The following is a 17634-nucleotide window of genomic DNA, read 5'->3' on the forward strand; positions in this document are numbered from 1 at the left end:
ACACGGTCAAACAACTTAAATTGAGACAGGAGAAAACATTTAAGGAGATTAAAAAAAACACTGGATGGATTTTTATCATTATAGGATGGTTGTGTACAGGCACTGCCAACACACATTTCCATACAATCAGCTTTTAAAAGTGCATGTACCATTATATGACCCCTTTAAACATATAATTAAGTATTCAAAGTACTTGGCTTAATCTTTTGATTAAGAATTTCTCAACTTTTCTTTAAAATGTTGCCTTTATTTATGATTCTTACCCACATTTAAGTGTTGATAAAAAAGGATGCATGAACCTATAATACAATATTTTTCAAATTAGATTACAGCTAAAGGTATATTTGAACATAGTAGTATACTAAAGGTGCAAAAATAATGTATGCATATACATTCAAAGTGTACTTTCATAAACTAAAACATGCACTACTTGAATTAAAAAAGTAAACTACTAGTATACTTATAAGTTGTAATACAGATGCAGTACAATCGAGAAACCTAGTTGTGCATTACTGCTGCTACACTTATAGTAGCCTACACTTAAGCGTATATTTTACACTAAAAGTTGGCCAAAAGTCAGCCCCAAACAGTATTGAAATAGTACACTTACAAGTTTACTACTAGTCACATTGATATTAGTATACATCAAAAATACACTTGAACATTACTTAAGTATACTTCATAATATGAACTCAAAATGTACTTCTATTTCATAAGGCTTAAAGGGATAGGTCACCCAAAAATGAAAATGTGATGTTTATCTGCTTAGCCCCAGGGCATCCAAGGTGTTTGTTTCTTCAGTAGAACACAAATTAAAATTTTAACTCCAACAGTCGCTCATATAATGCATGTCAATGGGGTCTAATTATTTTCATTTTTGGGTGAACTATGCCATAACTATTAAGCTGGTCCTGAGCTGGAGCTCTTGACCAGTTAAGAACCAAACCAATTGCCATGCTTCAAAACACACCTAACCAGCATATGCAGTTTTTTTTTCCAACAGAGGTGTTACCAAAATCATCCCTGAATGACACTCACCCTGTTTTCCCCTATATCAGATTATATAGCACTGTCGTTTTGAAGAATCCTATTGACCCAGTATCCCTGTGCTCTTATAGCTTATATATATGGGAAGCAATCACCCATTAAAGCCCTTTACCTGTGATTGCTTTTGCAGACCTAGACCTATTTGTCCAATCAACATGCATGCTTTTAGCAGCTCTTCCGGACTGCACAGGGCAAACAGATCTGTCTGTCTCAATGTTTGTCATTGTCATTGCTTAACCGTTTATCAGTGGTCAGTAAGTGCACTGGCAGCTGGAACTTACTCGGCCATGAGGGTTTTTTGAAAGAAAAAAATTGCATGTTCAAAAAGAATCAGGCAGCATTATTAACACACACACACACACGGGTTTTTTCATAAACCCTAGAGATCTGTTTGAATTGCGATATTAGCATAACCTCCCTCTGTGTGAAGTACTGGTCTCCCTCCTCCTCTTTGGTTTAGCACATGGCTGCCAGACCAGAGACCACTCCTCCTCACGGGGCAAGGCAAGTTCAGACAAACCAAGGGTAAAGTAGACAGTAAAACTAGCGTGGTTGTGGGCTGACATGTCATTTGAGCTAGAGGAAGGAAAGGGGCAAACTTGAGACAGGACTTGGGAAGGACTGACTTGGGAAGGGCTTGGGAAGGATCTCCCTGAGCTCGCGAGCTTTTTAAAGACATCAGTGAGAGGCGTGAGTGTGGGGGCGTGTGTGTGTGTGTGTGTTTGCATGCGGTAAGAAAAAGGGCATTATTCCATAAACGTGCTTCTTCTACATCTGCTACTCTTTCACCAGCCGGTAAGTTTTAGTCTTTGTTTAGTTACGAAAATAAGTTACATGATTTTAGATAGTTTCTTTTTGCATTTTCACAGTCCTTTAAATACTTTTATCAGATCCATTGAAGACATGTAATTCCAAAAGCCGAGTGTAATATGAAAGTAATTTCTCATTTATTATTGCATGTGCAAAATCTGTACCTGTCAATGTAGTATAATGATATGCACTCACTCATTACAGTAAGACAGAATAAAGTCTGGCTCCGATTTTAAATGTGCTGTGTTGTAACTGAGTTTAAGAGTTGCTTGTCAAGTTATGCTTCATTAAGTATGATGAGCCCTCAGGGCTACAGCTCGCAGGTACAGCCTTATGCATGTCAATCTCTGCCTGTGTGACTCCTTAACACCTTTCACAGGTAGTTAGGAGATGCAGTGTAATGCTAATGCCCAGCCATTTGCTCATACACATCACAATGTGCGAAATCTTTTTTTTTATATATAAAACATGTCGGTTTTACATGTAAAAAAGGAGTTATCTAGAAGCTTCAGTGCAACTTCGTTTTGCAACTTCATTTTGCAGCTTCATTTAGGCTACATGCAAAATGATACTTGACAAAAAAATCTGAATCTCTAAAGTTGTTCTATATGCCGTTTGTATGAAAAATATGTACACTTCCATTCAAAAGTTTGGGGTTAAGATTTTTAAATCTTTTTTTTTAGGTCTTTAATTGATCCTTCATAAATCATTCTAATATGCTGATTTGCTGCTCAAGGAAAAAAAAAATTCACTGTCACTTTTGATCATTTTGTGGTGTCTGCTGAATGAAAGTAAAAAAATAAAAAATAAATAAAGACTGACCCCAAACTTTTGAAAGGTAGTGTACAAAGATATAACATATACGTATTTTTAAAGAGGCAGTGCTATAACTAAAATGGATTTAACTCTGTAAGGGTATGTAACACATTTTCATTAAGAGAGGAGTGTAGTAATGTATATCAGTCGTCTACATACTTATAATGCGTATAAACCTCTATGGTATAAAGGCTCAAGACAAGTATGCTTTATATAAACTTTGTATAAACCTATCATACTGTTTACATTTATAATGAGCTTTTATAATGAACTTGTAAGCTATTAAAATAAACCCACAAACTTAACACTTTAATTGCACAAACGCACACTGGCCAATAAGCAATGTGCCAAATGCCTACGCCTATCAAAATGAAAACACTTTATCCTACTATTATGCAACAATGCCTACGGCATTTGCATTATTTGACATTAGGCAATGCTAAAATCTGCTTAAGACTGCAGAGATGTGCAAGTGAGAACAAAGGCCAAAAGCGTTATTGAATAATAGTTATTTTACATTCCACTGATCTTGGAGAATCGAATCTTTTACATTCTGAATTTATTCTGTGCAGTGTTCTACCAAAAAAAAAAAATCTACAAAAAAAAGAAAGAAAAAAAAAGAAAAAAATTCATACTTTCACTTGGCACATACTCAACACTAGAAAAACAATAGTGTATTTGATTGATTTATTTGACCAAAAAAATCTGTCTTGACAGTTTGTGCTAAGAGGGAGAATGCTGCAACATTGCCTCACATTTTGCCGCTCCCTTGTGAGGAGGAAGAATGTGGACCAGGACTGTCTGGAGGAGTCCAAGCTGTGCCGCTGCCTCTCCACTGTCGATCTCATTGCCCTCGGGGTGGGAAGTACCCTTGGGGCCGGTGTCTATGTGCTCGCTGGGGAGGTGGCCAAAGGCAATTCTGGCCCCAGTATCGTGGTGTCCTTCCTCATCGCTGCTCTAGCATCTGTGATGGCCGGCCTGTGTTATGCTGAGTTTGGTGCGCGGGTACCCAAGACGGGCTCGGCCTATCTGTACAGCTATGTGACCGTGGGGGAGCTCTGGGCCTTCATCACAGGATGGAACCTCATTCTGTCATACGTCATTGGTAATTATGAATTAGTAATAAGTTAAAGCACTAGTAAAGCAAGCAAAACGATTTTTCAAACATAAACTGTTATTCTATTGGGACAGGGACTTCTAGTGTGGCACGTGCCTGGAGTGGGACATTTGATGAGCTTATAGGGGGCCACATTGAAAAGTTCTGCAAAATGTACTTCAAAATGAATTTGCCTGGCCTGGCAGAGTACCCTGATTTCTTTGCCGTCTGCCTGATCTTACTCCTGTCAGGTAACAAAAAAAGTCTGTTAGTAAATTCATTCACTTCGTTCTTGTTCTAGCATGCACTATTCTGGACAGTGACTGAAACTTTGTATTATTAGCACCTCTTGTGTTATTGCTTTCTTAATAGCTAGTTGTATTCAGTGTTGGGTAAGTTACTCTAAAAACTAGCTAGTAATTACATCTTCAACAGTGTAATTAGATGACTACTAATTCTCTACTGTACTTTAAAAATACAGTAATTAAATTACTAATTACTTTCAAAAACCCATATCACCCTTCAACAGTGGAACTGCTCTTAATTATTTCAAATAAATAACATAGTATTTCATAAATTATTAAGTATTTAAAGGTTACATTAAAAATACACATACTAATATTAGACATTATATTTTGATGTTAAATCCACTATTATTTTATATAGAATTGTTCTAGTCTATACAGTATTGAATGCAATGTGTGTAACGTGTAATCAAATCACAGAAAAATAAAGAGTAATCCCTTACTTTTTCAAGAGAAAAGTAATTAAATGACAGTAATTAATTACTAGGTAATGCATTACACCCACACTGATTAGATTCCTCATTTGAAAGTCACATTGCATGGAAGAATATGTTAAATTAATAAATGTCTTTTATCATTTTTAAAGTTTAGTACTATTAGACCAATTATTTCAGAATTTCACATGCATTTTCCCTAAAAAGAGTTTCAGTGTATGCCGCTATAATTTCTTTCACAGGTCTTCTCTCCTTTGGGGTGAAAGAATCAGCTTGGGTCAACAAGATCTTCACAGCTGTAAATGTGCTTGTGCTGATGTTTGTTATCATCTCTGGATTTGTCAAAGGAGACGCGCTCAACTGGAATATTTCAGAAGAATCTCTCATAAATGTCACCATAGTCAAAAGGTGAATAATATCGCTTTCTTATTCCTTCTCTTCTTTTATATGTTGATGAATTATGCCAGCCTGACGTGCAAATTTCTGGGGATCATAAACATTAAAATATGAAAATACACTTCATTCTCTTTACAGGAATCTCTCACATGCTTCTAATGTCACCAGTGATTATGGGGTAGGGGGCTTTTTGCCCTATGGCTTTAGCGGGACACTTGCTGGTGCAGCCACATGCTTTTACGCCTTTGTGGGATTTGACTGCATTGCAACCACAGGTATTCAGTCACTTATGCACAATTAATTGCGGTCCTCGAATCTGATCTTGACTGTACTGATTTGTATTGTATTGATATTTGTGATTCTGACCAGGGGAGGAGGTGAAGAATCCCCAGAGGGCCATTCCCATTGGTATAGTTGTTTCCCTGCTGGTCTGCTTTCTTGCCTACTTTGGTGTGTCGGCGGCCCTTACCCTCATGATGCCCTACTACCTGCTAGATGAGAGGAGTCCTCTACCTTTGGCTTTTGAATATGTGGGCTGGGGGCCTGCGAAATATGTAGTAGCGGCAGGATCGCTCTGTGCCCTCTCAACCAGGTAAACATCGTTCTTTGCTCCCATAATGTTGTTGGATGCTGGCTAAGGCTTTTTACAAGACTATATTGAGACAGCATGCTCATATCAAACACTGTAATCACCATAGTTACATAAAAGTGCATTTATTAATTTTGTCATGTTTGTCATTTGGTTAAACACAACTTTCCTAATTAATTTTTACGGAGTTCTTTGTTGGGTCTGTGGTGGACTGATTCCTATGCTTTGCATCCCTAATGATGGTGGTTTGTTTGAAAGAGAGCCATATGTATAAATGGTTACACATAGCATTTAATTAATCACATTATATTATTAGCTTTTTTTAGGTTTATACTTGCTCTCTTTCGGAACAAAATGTTCATGTGGAATGTGTTTCGGTTTTTTTCCTGGTGAAATAAATCAGACTATTGTTTGGCATTTAGCAAGGCTCCCTAAAACTGCAAAAATTACACTCCACTAATCAAACAGTATTTAGATTTCAGTAATAAACAGTATTACTGTTTATTAGATTTTCTTTAATATTAGTCTTAATTATGTTCAATTTTTTTTTAGGTGTGTGATTGGTAAATTATACAACCTCAGATCTTGAACCTATGGAGTACAACAGTGCCATCCACTTTTTCAGATGCATTGGTTCTGGAAGTATTTTTTTCCATTCATTTCTCCCATAAGGATTTCAAAAAAGTATTTTAAGCTATGAAGCAGGCGAACTAGCTGCGAGGTGAATCATAAAATTACAAACTTTAATTTGAAGCAAAGAAGTATTTGAAAACCTGACAAAATTACAAAAGTACACGACTGCATACTTAACAGATTTTGTGATAGACAGAACTACAATCCAATGAAGCGAACAGTTTAAATTAAGAAAGGTGAAGAAATATAAAACTACTCATTTAAAAAAAAAATTAAAAAAAAATAATAATAATTATATATATATATATATATATATATATATATATATATATATATATATATATATATATATATATATATATATATATATATATATATTATATATATACATATATATATATATATATATATATATATATATATATATATATATATATATATATATGAATCATTTTTAAATGAGGAGTTTTATATTTCTCCGTCTTTCTTTATTCACTTACAGGTCATAAGATCTGAAAAAAAATATTTTTTTTTTGCTAGAAAATCATAATGTTCATAATGAAATGATGGTGTCTATGAATTTTCTTCAAGCCGAATTCGGGGATACAGATTTTGCATCGGATCAAGTAAACCGACGGGCTGCCATTTTGAATGTTGACATAATTAGCAATTTCTTTTAAACGAACAACTAAACAAAATTTTGTAGTATCATCATCCTGAAGGTACATGAGATGTTTGAACAGAGCACCACTTAGTATTCCAGAGGTATACATTTTTTTTTGCAGAACCGCTTATAATGCCAGCGTGTTGCCAATTCCGACGATATCTAATTTGTTATTTTCTAACAATGTGACTGTCCGCCACATTTAAATGAAGAACAGTTTTGCCCATTTTTTCACCCCAAAATCGTTTCAGATGATCCTTGGACCTAGTCGCACAGAAATGACTGAACACATTTTTGATATTCGCTACTGTTCCCGAGAAATAACTTTCTGAAGTTGACTGTCATTTTTGCGTTTGTTGTCCTATGGTAAATAGCTTAGCATGTCAATCAAATAGCATGCTAATCAGAGGCCATTCTTTCTAATGTGGAATTAATTTTAACTGCCAAGTTATCTTAGCCTGCTAATTGGTTAATATTCTAACTTTGTATATTTTAATATATTTTACATTTATTGCAAAATATGCATAGGCTTATATATTCAAAATTGTAAGTATTTTGAGACATCATTTGCCAGTAATTCACAGGAGTGAGCGGAGCTAACGAGATCTTTTGGCATAGTCTGCATCTTTCAACTTTTGCATTTGAAATAATGCCGCTGACATCTTCAACAGAAGCAAATACCATGGATTAACAACCTTGTCGCTCACAGTAAGATTGTTTTTTAAGTTTGATACGTTATACGATTTGATATGTTTCCCTTTGGAGGACATGAATGGAGTTTTTACTTCTGACATCTGTTGCACTGTTGCACTCTATTGCTATAAAAGATCAATATTGAGTAAATTATTACCCAAAGACCAATAATTTTGATTGGAGCTACTTTTCTTTGAATACTCGTAGCATTTTTTTAAATGTAAAATAATAAATAAAACATTAGAATACCATAGCCTATACTATATACATGAGCAAAATTCCCAGGAAAAAAATGAAGATGATTTAACTGTACGCCTGGTCCCATTCGCTTCATTTGCTAACTTCTATACAATGATGTGCTGTCGAATGTACTAAAGTCAACATGAAACAGCATTTGGCAACCTGTATTACTTCTGTAATGTGTTATGTTTTAGACTCAAACTGATTATCAGAGGCGGACAGTAGTGGAGTATTTTTACTTTTTACTTAAAGCTACACTGTGTGATATTTTCCCCATCTAGTGGTGAAAAGGTATATGACCATCCAGTGAATAATAGTTTCTGTTCCTCTCAAATTCGATTTCGTTTCAACTCCTACGGTGGCCGATTTAGTCATGGCTTCCAGTTCGACCTCTTCGGTGACTGTTGCAAGTGATGAGGTTACTTTTGAAAACTATTATAATTTGCAGTTATTTAATTTGCCAAATGATCTATGATCAAATTGATATATGTAAAATGAATAATAGTTTTACGTTTTCGTTATTTTTTACCATTTCATTGCTAACATCAGCTATATCAGGTTCCCAGACGAATGCAAGCTAATCTTAGTAAAGTAACTTTTTTATCAGTGCTATCGTTATTCTGTATATTTTAAGACATCACTAGCGTAAGGCAAACAAATTATAATGCAATTCAAATATCCGTCATAGAACACGGATTTATGTTATAAGGTAAACAATACTTTTTCATCATTGACGCGAGGAAAACTATCCTAGACGTCGTTCTAGTGTTATGCACAGCACACCATGATATAATTAGCCAAGCAACAATAAAACTTCCAATATACACAAATAGGCTGAATTAATATTACCTGTCGAGAAGAAAGCAGGCAATGCCGGCGTTCTTTTTAAAATCGTTGCTCCTCATTAGGGCTGGGACAACGCGTCGACGTCATCGATGACGTCGACGCAAAAAATACGTCGACGCAAAATATGCGCGTCGATTCGTCAGATTCAAAATAAAGATGGCGACGCCGGAGAGTAGTAGCAACCATAGATGTACATAATAAAGTATATTATGTAATTAAGTATATTATTTATTATGTATATCTATGGTAGCAACTCGAGTGGCTCCTCGGACTTTCAGAAGTGCAAGGCTTGCGGGTTGGCCACAGTCTATGGGGTTGGCGCGCGGTGCGCACGGAGCATCACAGGCATGCGCGCACGCGTTTTGTTGTCACGGCTACATAAACACATTTCTGCACAGAGGAAGACAGATGTTTTGGTAATATTTGATGTATTTTAATCACAAAAACAAACGTTTGCATCAAGTGAAAGCATCGGGCACATTGGCTACCTACATAATAAGCTGTTTTAAATTTAAAATGTTCAATGTCTAATCGCGCTGATGTGACCGAGGGTATCCATCCTCTAAGTGAGCAGTTTCATCCCAGGACTATTCCGGTTTTAAACGGAATATTGGCGCCCATAATGCCCTCTACATGTAACTGTTTTCACTGTCATGCCGCGGATGCGCGTGGCGTTTCTGTTGCGGGTCAGCCACGGGGCTGCGTGACGTTTTCTCTGCCTTTGCACACTAGAAGCGTGTCTGACGCGGCGCTGCTGCTGCTATTGAGGCGGAGGGAAGCCCTATTCCTAATGTTAAACATAAATAGCCTACTGATACAGCAAAGAAAACGTCGGCAGTAGCCACATATCTGGTATTGACGGCAAAATAGGCTACAGAATATTTCGTTCTGTATTGACAGTTGCAATATTTCAAAATCGATAATTGACGTTTTTTATTATTACAATGTAAACCTACAGGCTTTCAAACATGAAAATGTAATTTAATAATATGTATTCGTGTCAAAATTATATATAAACATCTTTTCCTATTCTATTTTGCCTGGAGACGCTCCCAACACGTGAAAAATAGGCGCTCTTCTATTTCTAGCATGCACGCGTTTTCCGCGCGTCACAGGCAGTGTGCAAACGGCCAAACTCCAACCTGTTAACATGGGAGCCGAAACAAAAACGGACACGCCATGCAGCCGAGACGCTCACGCTTGCAGTGTCCCTGGATTTGATTAACCAACTTGTTGATATTTAATCGATGGGCATAGCCTGTAGGATGAGTTGCATGCATAGAAAAATCGTATAATATGTTTCTTTGTTGTAGGTTTATACTTATTTGTGTGTGTGTGTGTGTGTGTGTGTGTGTGTGTGTGTGTGTGTAGCCTACTTTATGTTTTCAAGGTTTTATTGAATGCATTGCTCTTGTATAGTCTTACTTTGGAATTTTAAGAGCAATAAAGATATATTGCAATGTTAAGGAATTCGTTTTTTCATTCAGATAATTAAATCAACATGTATAAATTGCTATTAGGCAATTAATGGGGAGATAATCGGTAATCGAATCGAATCGTAACCGAATCGGACAGGAAAAATTAATCGTTAGATTAACCGATGCATCGAAAAAATAATCGCTAGATTAATCGTTTAAAAAATAATCGTTTATCCCAGCCCTACTCCTCATGAGCTCTTTCCATCTTGGAAAGGCCACTCCAATATTTACTTTTGTCTTGTTGATTTGCCCGTTGCGTTGCCGTCTTAATTCTCTTTTCCGCTTCCTTGGCGACTCTGATACATATCCCGCAATGTTACTAGGTCCCTGACCTGGGTCGAATTCGGTAATCAATTCCGGGACGTGGTTGCTTTCACACAAAAGGCGACCCGGCAATGTTCCGGGAATATTGCGGGTTCGACGTGCAGTTAGAAAGGGGCTTAAAAGTGATCCTCCATCATCATATAGCAGCCTCAAGCAATCCTCCTCTTCACATTCGACACGGTGCCATCGAGTGTAAAAACGCGAAAAGCGAAGCTTGAATTTATGGGTATGTCCCTCTTTGGCAAATGTACTTTCAAGATGGAGGAGCAACATGGCGACCGCCATCCGAACCCTCAACACTTATGTATTTTCAAGGGTATATTATAAAATTACGAGAGTACATTATTACTTGAAAGAAGTAAATATACATTAATGAGCACATATATTTTTGAAAGAACTAAGTGATTTTAGCTAAGAATAAACTAAAAAAGTTACACAGTGTAGCTTTAAGTCAAATTTTAAGTATAGTATCAGTGTTTTTCTTCAGGAAACTTTTACTTCACTACATTACAAAGCATAATATATAATGCCATACTTTTTACTGCACTACATTTCATAATAAATAAGTTATTTTTATTACATTTAATATTTAATTACATTAAACATTACTCAAGTAAAACTTTGAATTACTTTTACTTGAGTAAAAGTATACAGTACTACATTTTTATTGTAATTAAGTAAATGGACTGCATTTATATAGCGCTTTTATCCAAAGCGCTTTACATTTTGCCTCACATTCACCCATTCATACACCGACGGTGATGTCAGCCATGTAAGGTGCCATCCAGCTCATCGGGAGCAGCTGGGGTTAGGTGTCTTGCTCAAGGACACCTCGACACTTGGTCAGGTGGAACCGGGGATTGAACCACCAACCTTCTGGTTTGTAGACAACCTACATGAACCACTGAGCCACTGCCGCCCCATAAATGATATTCAATATGAAATGTATTGCTGCAAAAAGTACAATATTATGTTTTGAAGTAAAAGTTTTCCAAAGAAGAACACTGACAAAGTACATATACTTGAAAAATAAAATTACTTGGAAAGTAAAAATACTTCAATACTGTCTGCCTCTGCTGATTAATCACAAAGAACAAAATGTAAATCAACGTATGGGAATTGATTTAATGAATAATGTTGTCTATAGATCCTGTGATTGTAGGGGAGGAGTTAAATAACATAAAAAAGAAAGTAAAAACTATTTTGTTTTCACTGGAATGACACACTCCTCAATCATGCACAAGAAGACCAGAAATGTGGAAACTGGATTTCATGTTGACTTTACAATAAAAATCATTGTTGTGTATTCCTGTAATAGTACACAGCAGTAGAAGTGTTTGGGATCAGATCTGCAGCATGTAATTAATTGACACTTTGCTTCTGCTGATGTGTTTGCCTCACATGCAGTCTGCTGGGCTCCATTTTCCCAATGCCGCGTGTAATCTATGCTATGGCACAGGATGGGGTGCTTTTCAAAGCGTTAGCCCAAATCAATCCTAAGACGAAGACCCCTCTTATTGCTACAATGTCTTCAGGTGTAGTTGCAGGTGAGAGATGGAGGCACGATTGCTATGCAAAGCGCCAATGTAATCCACCAGGCAAATGTGAAAAAGAGCGGAAATGTGCAATAGAAAAAATGATCTCTTACAGGGTTCCAACAGTGACGAAAAACCTGGAAATATCAGGAATTGTTTTTTAAAGACCGTAACTTACAGGCCTGGATAAATCAAGGAAATGAATAAGCCATGGCAGTTAATTTAGTGAATATAGATGTGTCTATTAATGCTTATCTACAAAATATATTATTGGCAAGAAAATGCTCTTTTTTGAGTTTTATCCAGTAATTCATTTCCAGGTATTTTAAAACCCTGCTATTTGCTCCTTCACACTTGCCGGTGTTGGTTAATATGTTCTTTTCCCTCCAGAGTTGCAGGTGTTTGAACCATGACTCCTTTTTTGTTTTTAGCCTGTTGGGTTCTTTGTTCCCTCTTCCCCGCATTCTCTTTGCCATGGCACGAGATGGCGTGCTATTCAGATTTCTTTCCAAAGTGAGTAAGCGTCAGTCGCCAGTGGCTGCCACTATGGCAGCGGGCACTACCGCGGGTAAGCTAAGAACGAGGTAGGCCTCGCATGGCCTGCTGACCTGTTTGTGTCCGCCTGGTGGAGGTGCAGTGTGCCTGCTTAATTACCCCGTTAATGGAAGCATGCTTTCACTGTTGTGGTGTCGGTGGCGGTGATAAAAATCTGTGGTAATATACAGCATGTATAATGTAAGTTAATGTTATTTTTTGCATGCAAAAGTGATACGTGAAGTTAAGAAAGGAAATTACCATCACATTGTTGATATGTATTGTATAGATATACACCTATATATATATAGGCTTATGTGTCAGGTGCCGATGTCTAATGTACTGATGACAGCTGCAGGGAGAGATTCTTAGTACTTCCCCCACAGTGTGTTACAGCACTTTGATGCTAGCAGGGGTCACTCAGTGGATGCTTATGGATTCTGAGGACTTCTAAGAAATGAGAAAGCAGAGGGGAAGCTTCGATGGGGGATGAGGACACAGGGCAGATTTGATTTTTGGAGCCCCCTGCACATTGCACATGTTAAGCCTATACTGTAGCACTGTATGTTTGTTAGTACACTGCCTTCTAACTGTGAGGGAAGTCTAAGCACCTGTATATGAAGTCATAGGGCACATCTGGTGTGGATTTCATAAGAGGATACCAATGCTTTCGCATCCTGAGTTTCAAGTCATCCACTGTTGAAGGAATCAGCCGTCATTAGACTGTGATTTATGTATAAAATCATACAGTATCTGTATCTCATTGATGACTAATACACTACATTATTTCAGAAATGCCATACTTTTATAACCAGGCTCTTCCGAATAAGATGATTTAATTTATTGGTAACACAATGAGGTTTCATTAGTTAGCTTAGTTAATAAGAATTAAGAATGAACAATACATCTACAGAATGTATTAATCTGTAAATTTCAACATTTACTTATACATTATTAAAATCAAAGGTTGTATTTGTTAACGTTAATGTGCTGTGAACTAACATGAACAAACAATGAATGACTATTTTTAACTAACATTACAAAGATGAATAAATACAGTAATAAATTCATTGCTCATTGTTATTTCATGTTACCTTAACTGATAACAAATGAGACCTTATTATAAAGTATTATCAATTTATTACATTAATAGAAAATAATAAACTGTGCATGCTCTATTGATGTGTTTATGGGTTCATGACAACCAAGCCACACTTATAAATGATCATTCATCAATATAATATGAAACCGATTGGAATTTATTTGAATAGGCTACAACACACTTTTCAAGCAAAACATATCACAAAAAGTGTATGAAACATTAGATATACTGTTATAGTTTTTAAAAATTGTGATTATTTCTGAGAAAATAGAGATATTAAAATTGGTATGCCATGGAATATGTGCATTTTAAGTGTGACTTCAAGTGTCTTAATTGTTAGAGCCAATGTATGTAAAACATTATTTTTTTTGCAAGTTCCTATAATTTGTGATATGCATGCATTTGATGTATTATTTTTAATCTCCACTGATCGGCTGTTGTTTCATATCAACAGCTATCATGGCTTTTCTGTTTGACTTGAAAGCGCTGGTAGACATGATGTCTATCGGAACTTTGCTGGCGTACTCATTAGTGGCTGCTTGCGTTCTTATCCTCAGGTTAGTGAACATTCATTTTCAAAATATTATTTTCAAGATTATATAGCTTTACCCAAAATGTATGTGCATCTTAATGATTCGCCGACTAGTGGCAGAACCAAGTGGTGACTGTGATTTTGCCAAGACATGTTCATGGATCAACATATTTATTTGATGCTGGAACAACATTCCTTTCTGAATATTTCGTCCTAACTCTACCCATAAATTCTACCCTAAAATCAGAGGGTGTAGAAGCACCTAACCCTTAACAAGTCTAAACCTGACATAGACTGAAAACGTGTTCCTCAAATCTGATTGGTTGATTGGAATGTTGATCCAGGAACATGTTGTACTGGTGAAATCACGTTCACCTTTATCAACTAGTTGGCACAATGATGTGTGTACTATGAGTAATCGGCCTAATGTGAGTAATCTGTATAATGTGTCTTTGAATGATTTAATATAGATGTATTTCTTGTGATAGTCTCAGTAGACTGTTTCTAGTGGCATAAGCAGCTATTCTAATATGAAATGTCAGGTATCAGCCAGATGCTGCGTTTGAGAGGTCTAGGAGCAATGAAGGCAAGGAAGAGGTTGGTGAGTCTGAGCTGACAGAGTCTGAGTCTCATCTGAACATGCTGAAGGATGGAGGCGTAACCCTGCGCTCTCTGCTCAACCCTCCACTGCTGCCCACTGAACAGACCTCCACAGCCGTCAATGCGTCTGTTATTGTCTTGGGTTAGTACAACAGCAGTTTTTAGCAAGTAGTCTTTACTATAGCTGACGAGAGATAGGTAGTCATCCTGATCTGTGTCTGTTTTCCCTGCAGTGCTTATTGTGTGTGTTATGAGCACACTCAACACATACTACGGACAGGCCATTATTTCCATGGAGCCTTGGGCCCTGGGGGTCTTGGCCGCATCTTTGCTCATCTTCGTCATGTGCATCCTTTTAATTTGCAGACAACCCCAGACGAGGAAGAAAGTTTCCTTTATGGTATGTAGGTTTGAAATCCAAAAGTCGTCCTAAAAATATTATACTACTGTTCAAAAGTGTGATAAAGTTTCTTATGCTTACCATACGTTTCTTATACAGTAAAAGTAACAAAGCTGAATTAAATTTCCACAAGCCATTTTTCCAGACTTCAGTGTCACATGATCCTTCAGAAATCATTCTAATATGCTGATGTGGTTCTTATTATTATCAATGTTAAAACATTTGTGCTGTTTAATATATTTTTTAATAGAAAGCTATTGCAACATTATCATTCAGTAATCAAAATTATTCTGTAAAATACACAGGTCGTTTACACTCTAGTCCCCCCTTCTTCTTTTTTTACGGAATACAGACAGAATTCAGGCATTATGTGCTTTTTTTTCAATACAATGAAAGTAAATGGCGACCAATCAAGCTACTAAAAGCAGTCCTCATTTTGGTCTCTCATGCACAAAAACCATGATCATATGAATAATTTGTTCACAAGACATGCAATATAATACACAAGTTGATTTGGATGCCTTTCACTTTCACTCTATAGAATAAAAGAATGGGCATTCTGCTTAAAATCTCTTTTTAGGTTTGAAATGACATAAAGGTGAGCAATGTCAGAATTTTCATTTTAGTAAAGTAAAGCCAGCTTTATTTATAAAGCTTTTTTACAATGACGATTGTTTCAAAGCAGCTTCACGATATTAAACAGGACAATTGCAACAAAATTTGAATCGGCTGTACCGTCGTCCTGGAGAAAACAGTGATGTCATCTAACTTTTAGTACTAACCCTTTAATAAATGTGTCTCGTGTTGAACCGTCGCCGCCGTGTTTATCTTGATGTGTATTCTGCCCAGAACAGTCCTGAGTTTTAGGGTAATAGCCTGTATAAAATATCTGTGTTTGCCAAGCACTCTGTGTTCTTTGGAGGGCCGTATTATGTGCTATCCTTATCTGACTTGAAAAACAAAGTGATATGACCCGAAAGAGCCTCCATTAATCGTGTTATTTCTTTTTTAGTCCGGGTCATTTCATAAGTGAGTGCTGAGTAGAGTGCAGTCAAGCGCGTGTTTGAATCGGCGTGTGTTTTTTGCTTCAGGTTCCTCTGTTGCCCTTTCTACCCATCTTGAGTATATTTGTCAACGTGTATCTCATGGTTCAGCTCAGCGGAGACACATGGATCCGTTTCTCCATCTGGATGGCCATAGGTACGTGCAATCTTTGGGTACACACACACACACACACACACACACACACACACACACACACACACACACACACACACACACACACACACACACACACACACACACACACACACACACACATGATGCAATCCTATCCCACATTCAAACAAATCTAAAGGTCTCATTGCTGTTCTTCTTATCCTTTTGGCCTTTTTTAGTAAACAATGACTGTTGACAATGACATGCAAATTGGATATAAATCTTAACTTTGATGTCAATCCGCAGGCTTCCTCATTTATTTTGGATATGGAATGTGGCATAGTGATGAGCGCAAGAGGCATATACAGAACTGTAATGTTGCAGCGGAGAAAAAGATTTTGACAGGAAGTGAAGGCACTGTGGAGTATGTGACACACACAGAGAAGACCAGCCCATGTTAAAGAACAGCAGACAAACTCTGACAGTAACTAGCATTCACCAACCAGCTGAGAGACCTGAGCTCTGTGTATTCAGCTCTGCCTTTACAGTCACTGCCATCATGAACAATCACTGCAGCACCGCTCAGTGCTGATGCTCTCGCTCACCTGTGATGTGATCATATCGTGTATTAGGACATTAGGGGTGTTTGATCTGACAATGCAAATTCAATGGATCGATTGTGAAATTGACTATTTATACACTCTTAGGGCGTTTTCAGAACTGTAGATTACTTGCTTTGTCCCGAAACAGGGATTCAAATCGCTTTTTGGTTCGGTTTGCTTTCACAAGGCAACATTTCATATGGCAATACAAGTCATGTGACCTCTCACCTGACAAACTTTACCTTTCTCATTGCCTGAACTCAGAGTTGTCAAAGTTTTTTTAGCCTTCCCAAGACACTGTTACATGGTGCAATTAAAACGCTCTTTGAGACGGTCGACAAAAACATTGTAAACTTTTTTGGTGGTTAGTTCTGAAAAGTTTCGGTCTTACCAAATTTGAAGTGGGCATTTCACTTCGTCTTTGCTCACAATCCGTTTTAAAGGCATAGTTCACTTTAAAATGAAAATTCTGTCCTCCTTTACTCACCCTCAAGTTGTTTCAAACCTGTATAAATTTCTGTCTTCAGCTGAACACAAGGGAAGATATTTTAAAGAACGTCAGTAACCAAAGAGTTAACTAGAGCCATTGACTTCCATAGTAAGTTTTTTCCTTCTATGGAAGTCAATGGCTCTAGTTAACTCTTTGGTTACTGACGTTCTTTAAAATATCTTCCCTTGTGTTCAGCTGAAAAAAGAAATTCATACAGTTTTGAAACAACTTGAGGGTGAGTAAAGGATGACAGAATTTTCATTTTAAAGTGAACTATCCATTAAAGAGGTATCAGCAAAACAAACGCTGC

The 17634-nt window shown here is 37.0% G+C and overlaps 1 protein-coding gene across 2 annotated transcripts; it reads left to right on the forward strand.

The window, feature by feature from the left end:
- Nucleotides 1-1589: 1589 nt before the first annotated feature.
- slc7a2 (solute carrier family 7 member 2) lies at nucleotides 1590-17311 on the forward strand. Of its 2 annotated transcripts, none has more exons than XM_067457717.1 (12): nucleotides 1590-1842; nucleotides 3391-3778; nucleotides 3865-4020; nucleotides 4751-4916; nucleotides 5043-5179; nucleotides 5274-5496; nucleotides 11779-11918; nucleotides 13997-14099; nucleotides 14617-14816; nucleotides 14908-15074; nucleotides 16166-16274; nucleotides 16539-17311. In XM_067457717.1, the coding sequence occupies exons 2-12, from the start codon at nucleotides 3409-3411 to the stop codon at nucleotides 16691-16693; spliced, it is 1926 nt and encodes a 641-aa protein (XP_067313818.1). In that variant the 5' UTR covers nucleotides 1590-1842; nucleotides 3391-3408; the 3' UTR covers nucleotides 16694-17311. The 2 variants fall into 2 exon arrangements, with proteins under 2 accessions (XP_067313818.1, XP_067313820.1); XM_067457719.1 differs by lacking the exon at nucleotides 11779-11918 and adding an exon at nucleotides 12338-12474 and having other exon boundaries at nucleotides 1591-1842.
- The last annotated feature ends 323 nt before the right edge of the window (nucleotides 17312-17634 follow it).

This window comes from Pseudorasbora parva, chromosome 11 (assembly GCF_024679245.1).
Source record: "Pseudorasbora parva isolate DD20220531a chromosome 11, ASM2467924v1, whole genome shotgun sequence".
Lineage (NCBI taxonomy): Eukaryota > Metazoa > Chordata > Actinopteri > Cypriniformes > Gobionidae > Pseudorasbora > Pseudorasbora parva.

Bases quoted from the DNA above. Each gene is read 5' to 3' on its own strand.
- slc7a2 (XM_067457717.1), top strand. From the start codon at position 3,409: ATGCTGCAACATTGCCTCACATTTTGCCGCTCCCTTGTGAGGAGGAAG. The intron at 5,180-5,273 runs GTATTCAGTCAC...GATTCTGACCAG, and splicing joins TGACTGCATTGCAACCACAG to GGGAGGAGGTGAAGAATCCC. The intron at 16,275-16,538 runs GTACGTGCAATC...GTCAATCCGCAG, and splicing joins CTCCATCTGGATGGCCATAG to GCTTCCTCATTTATTTTGGA.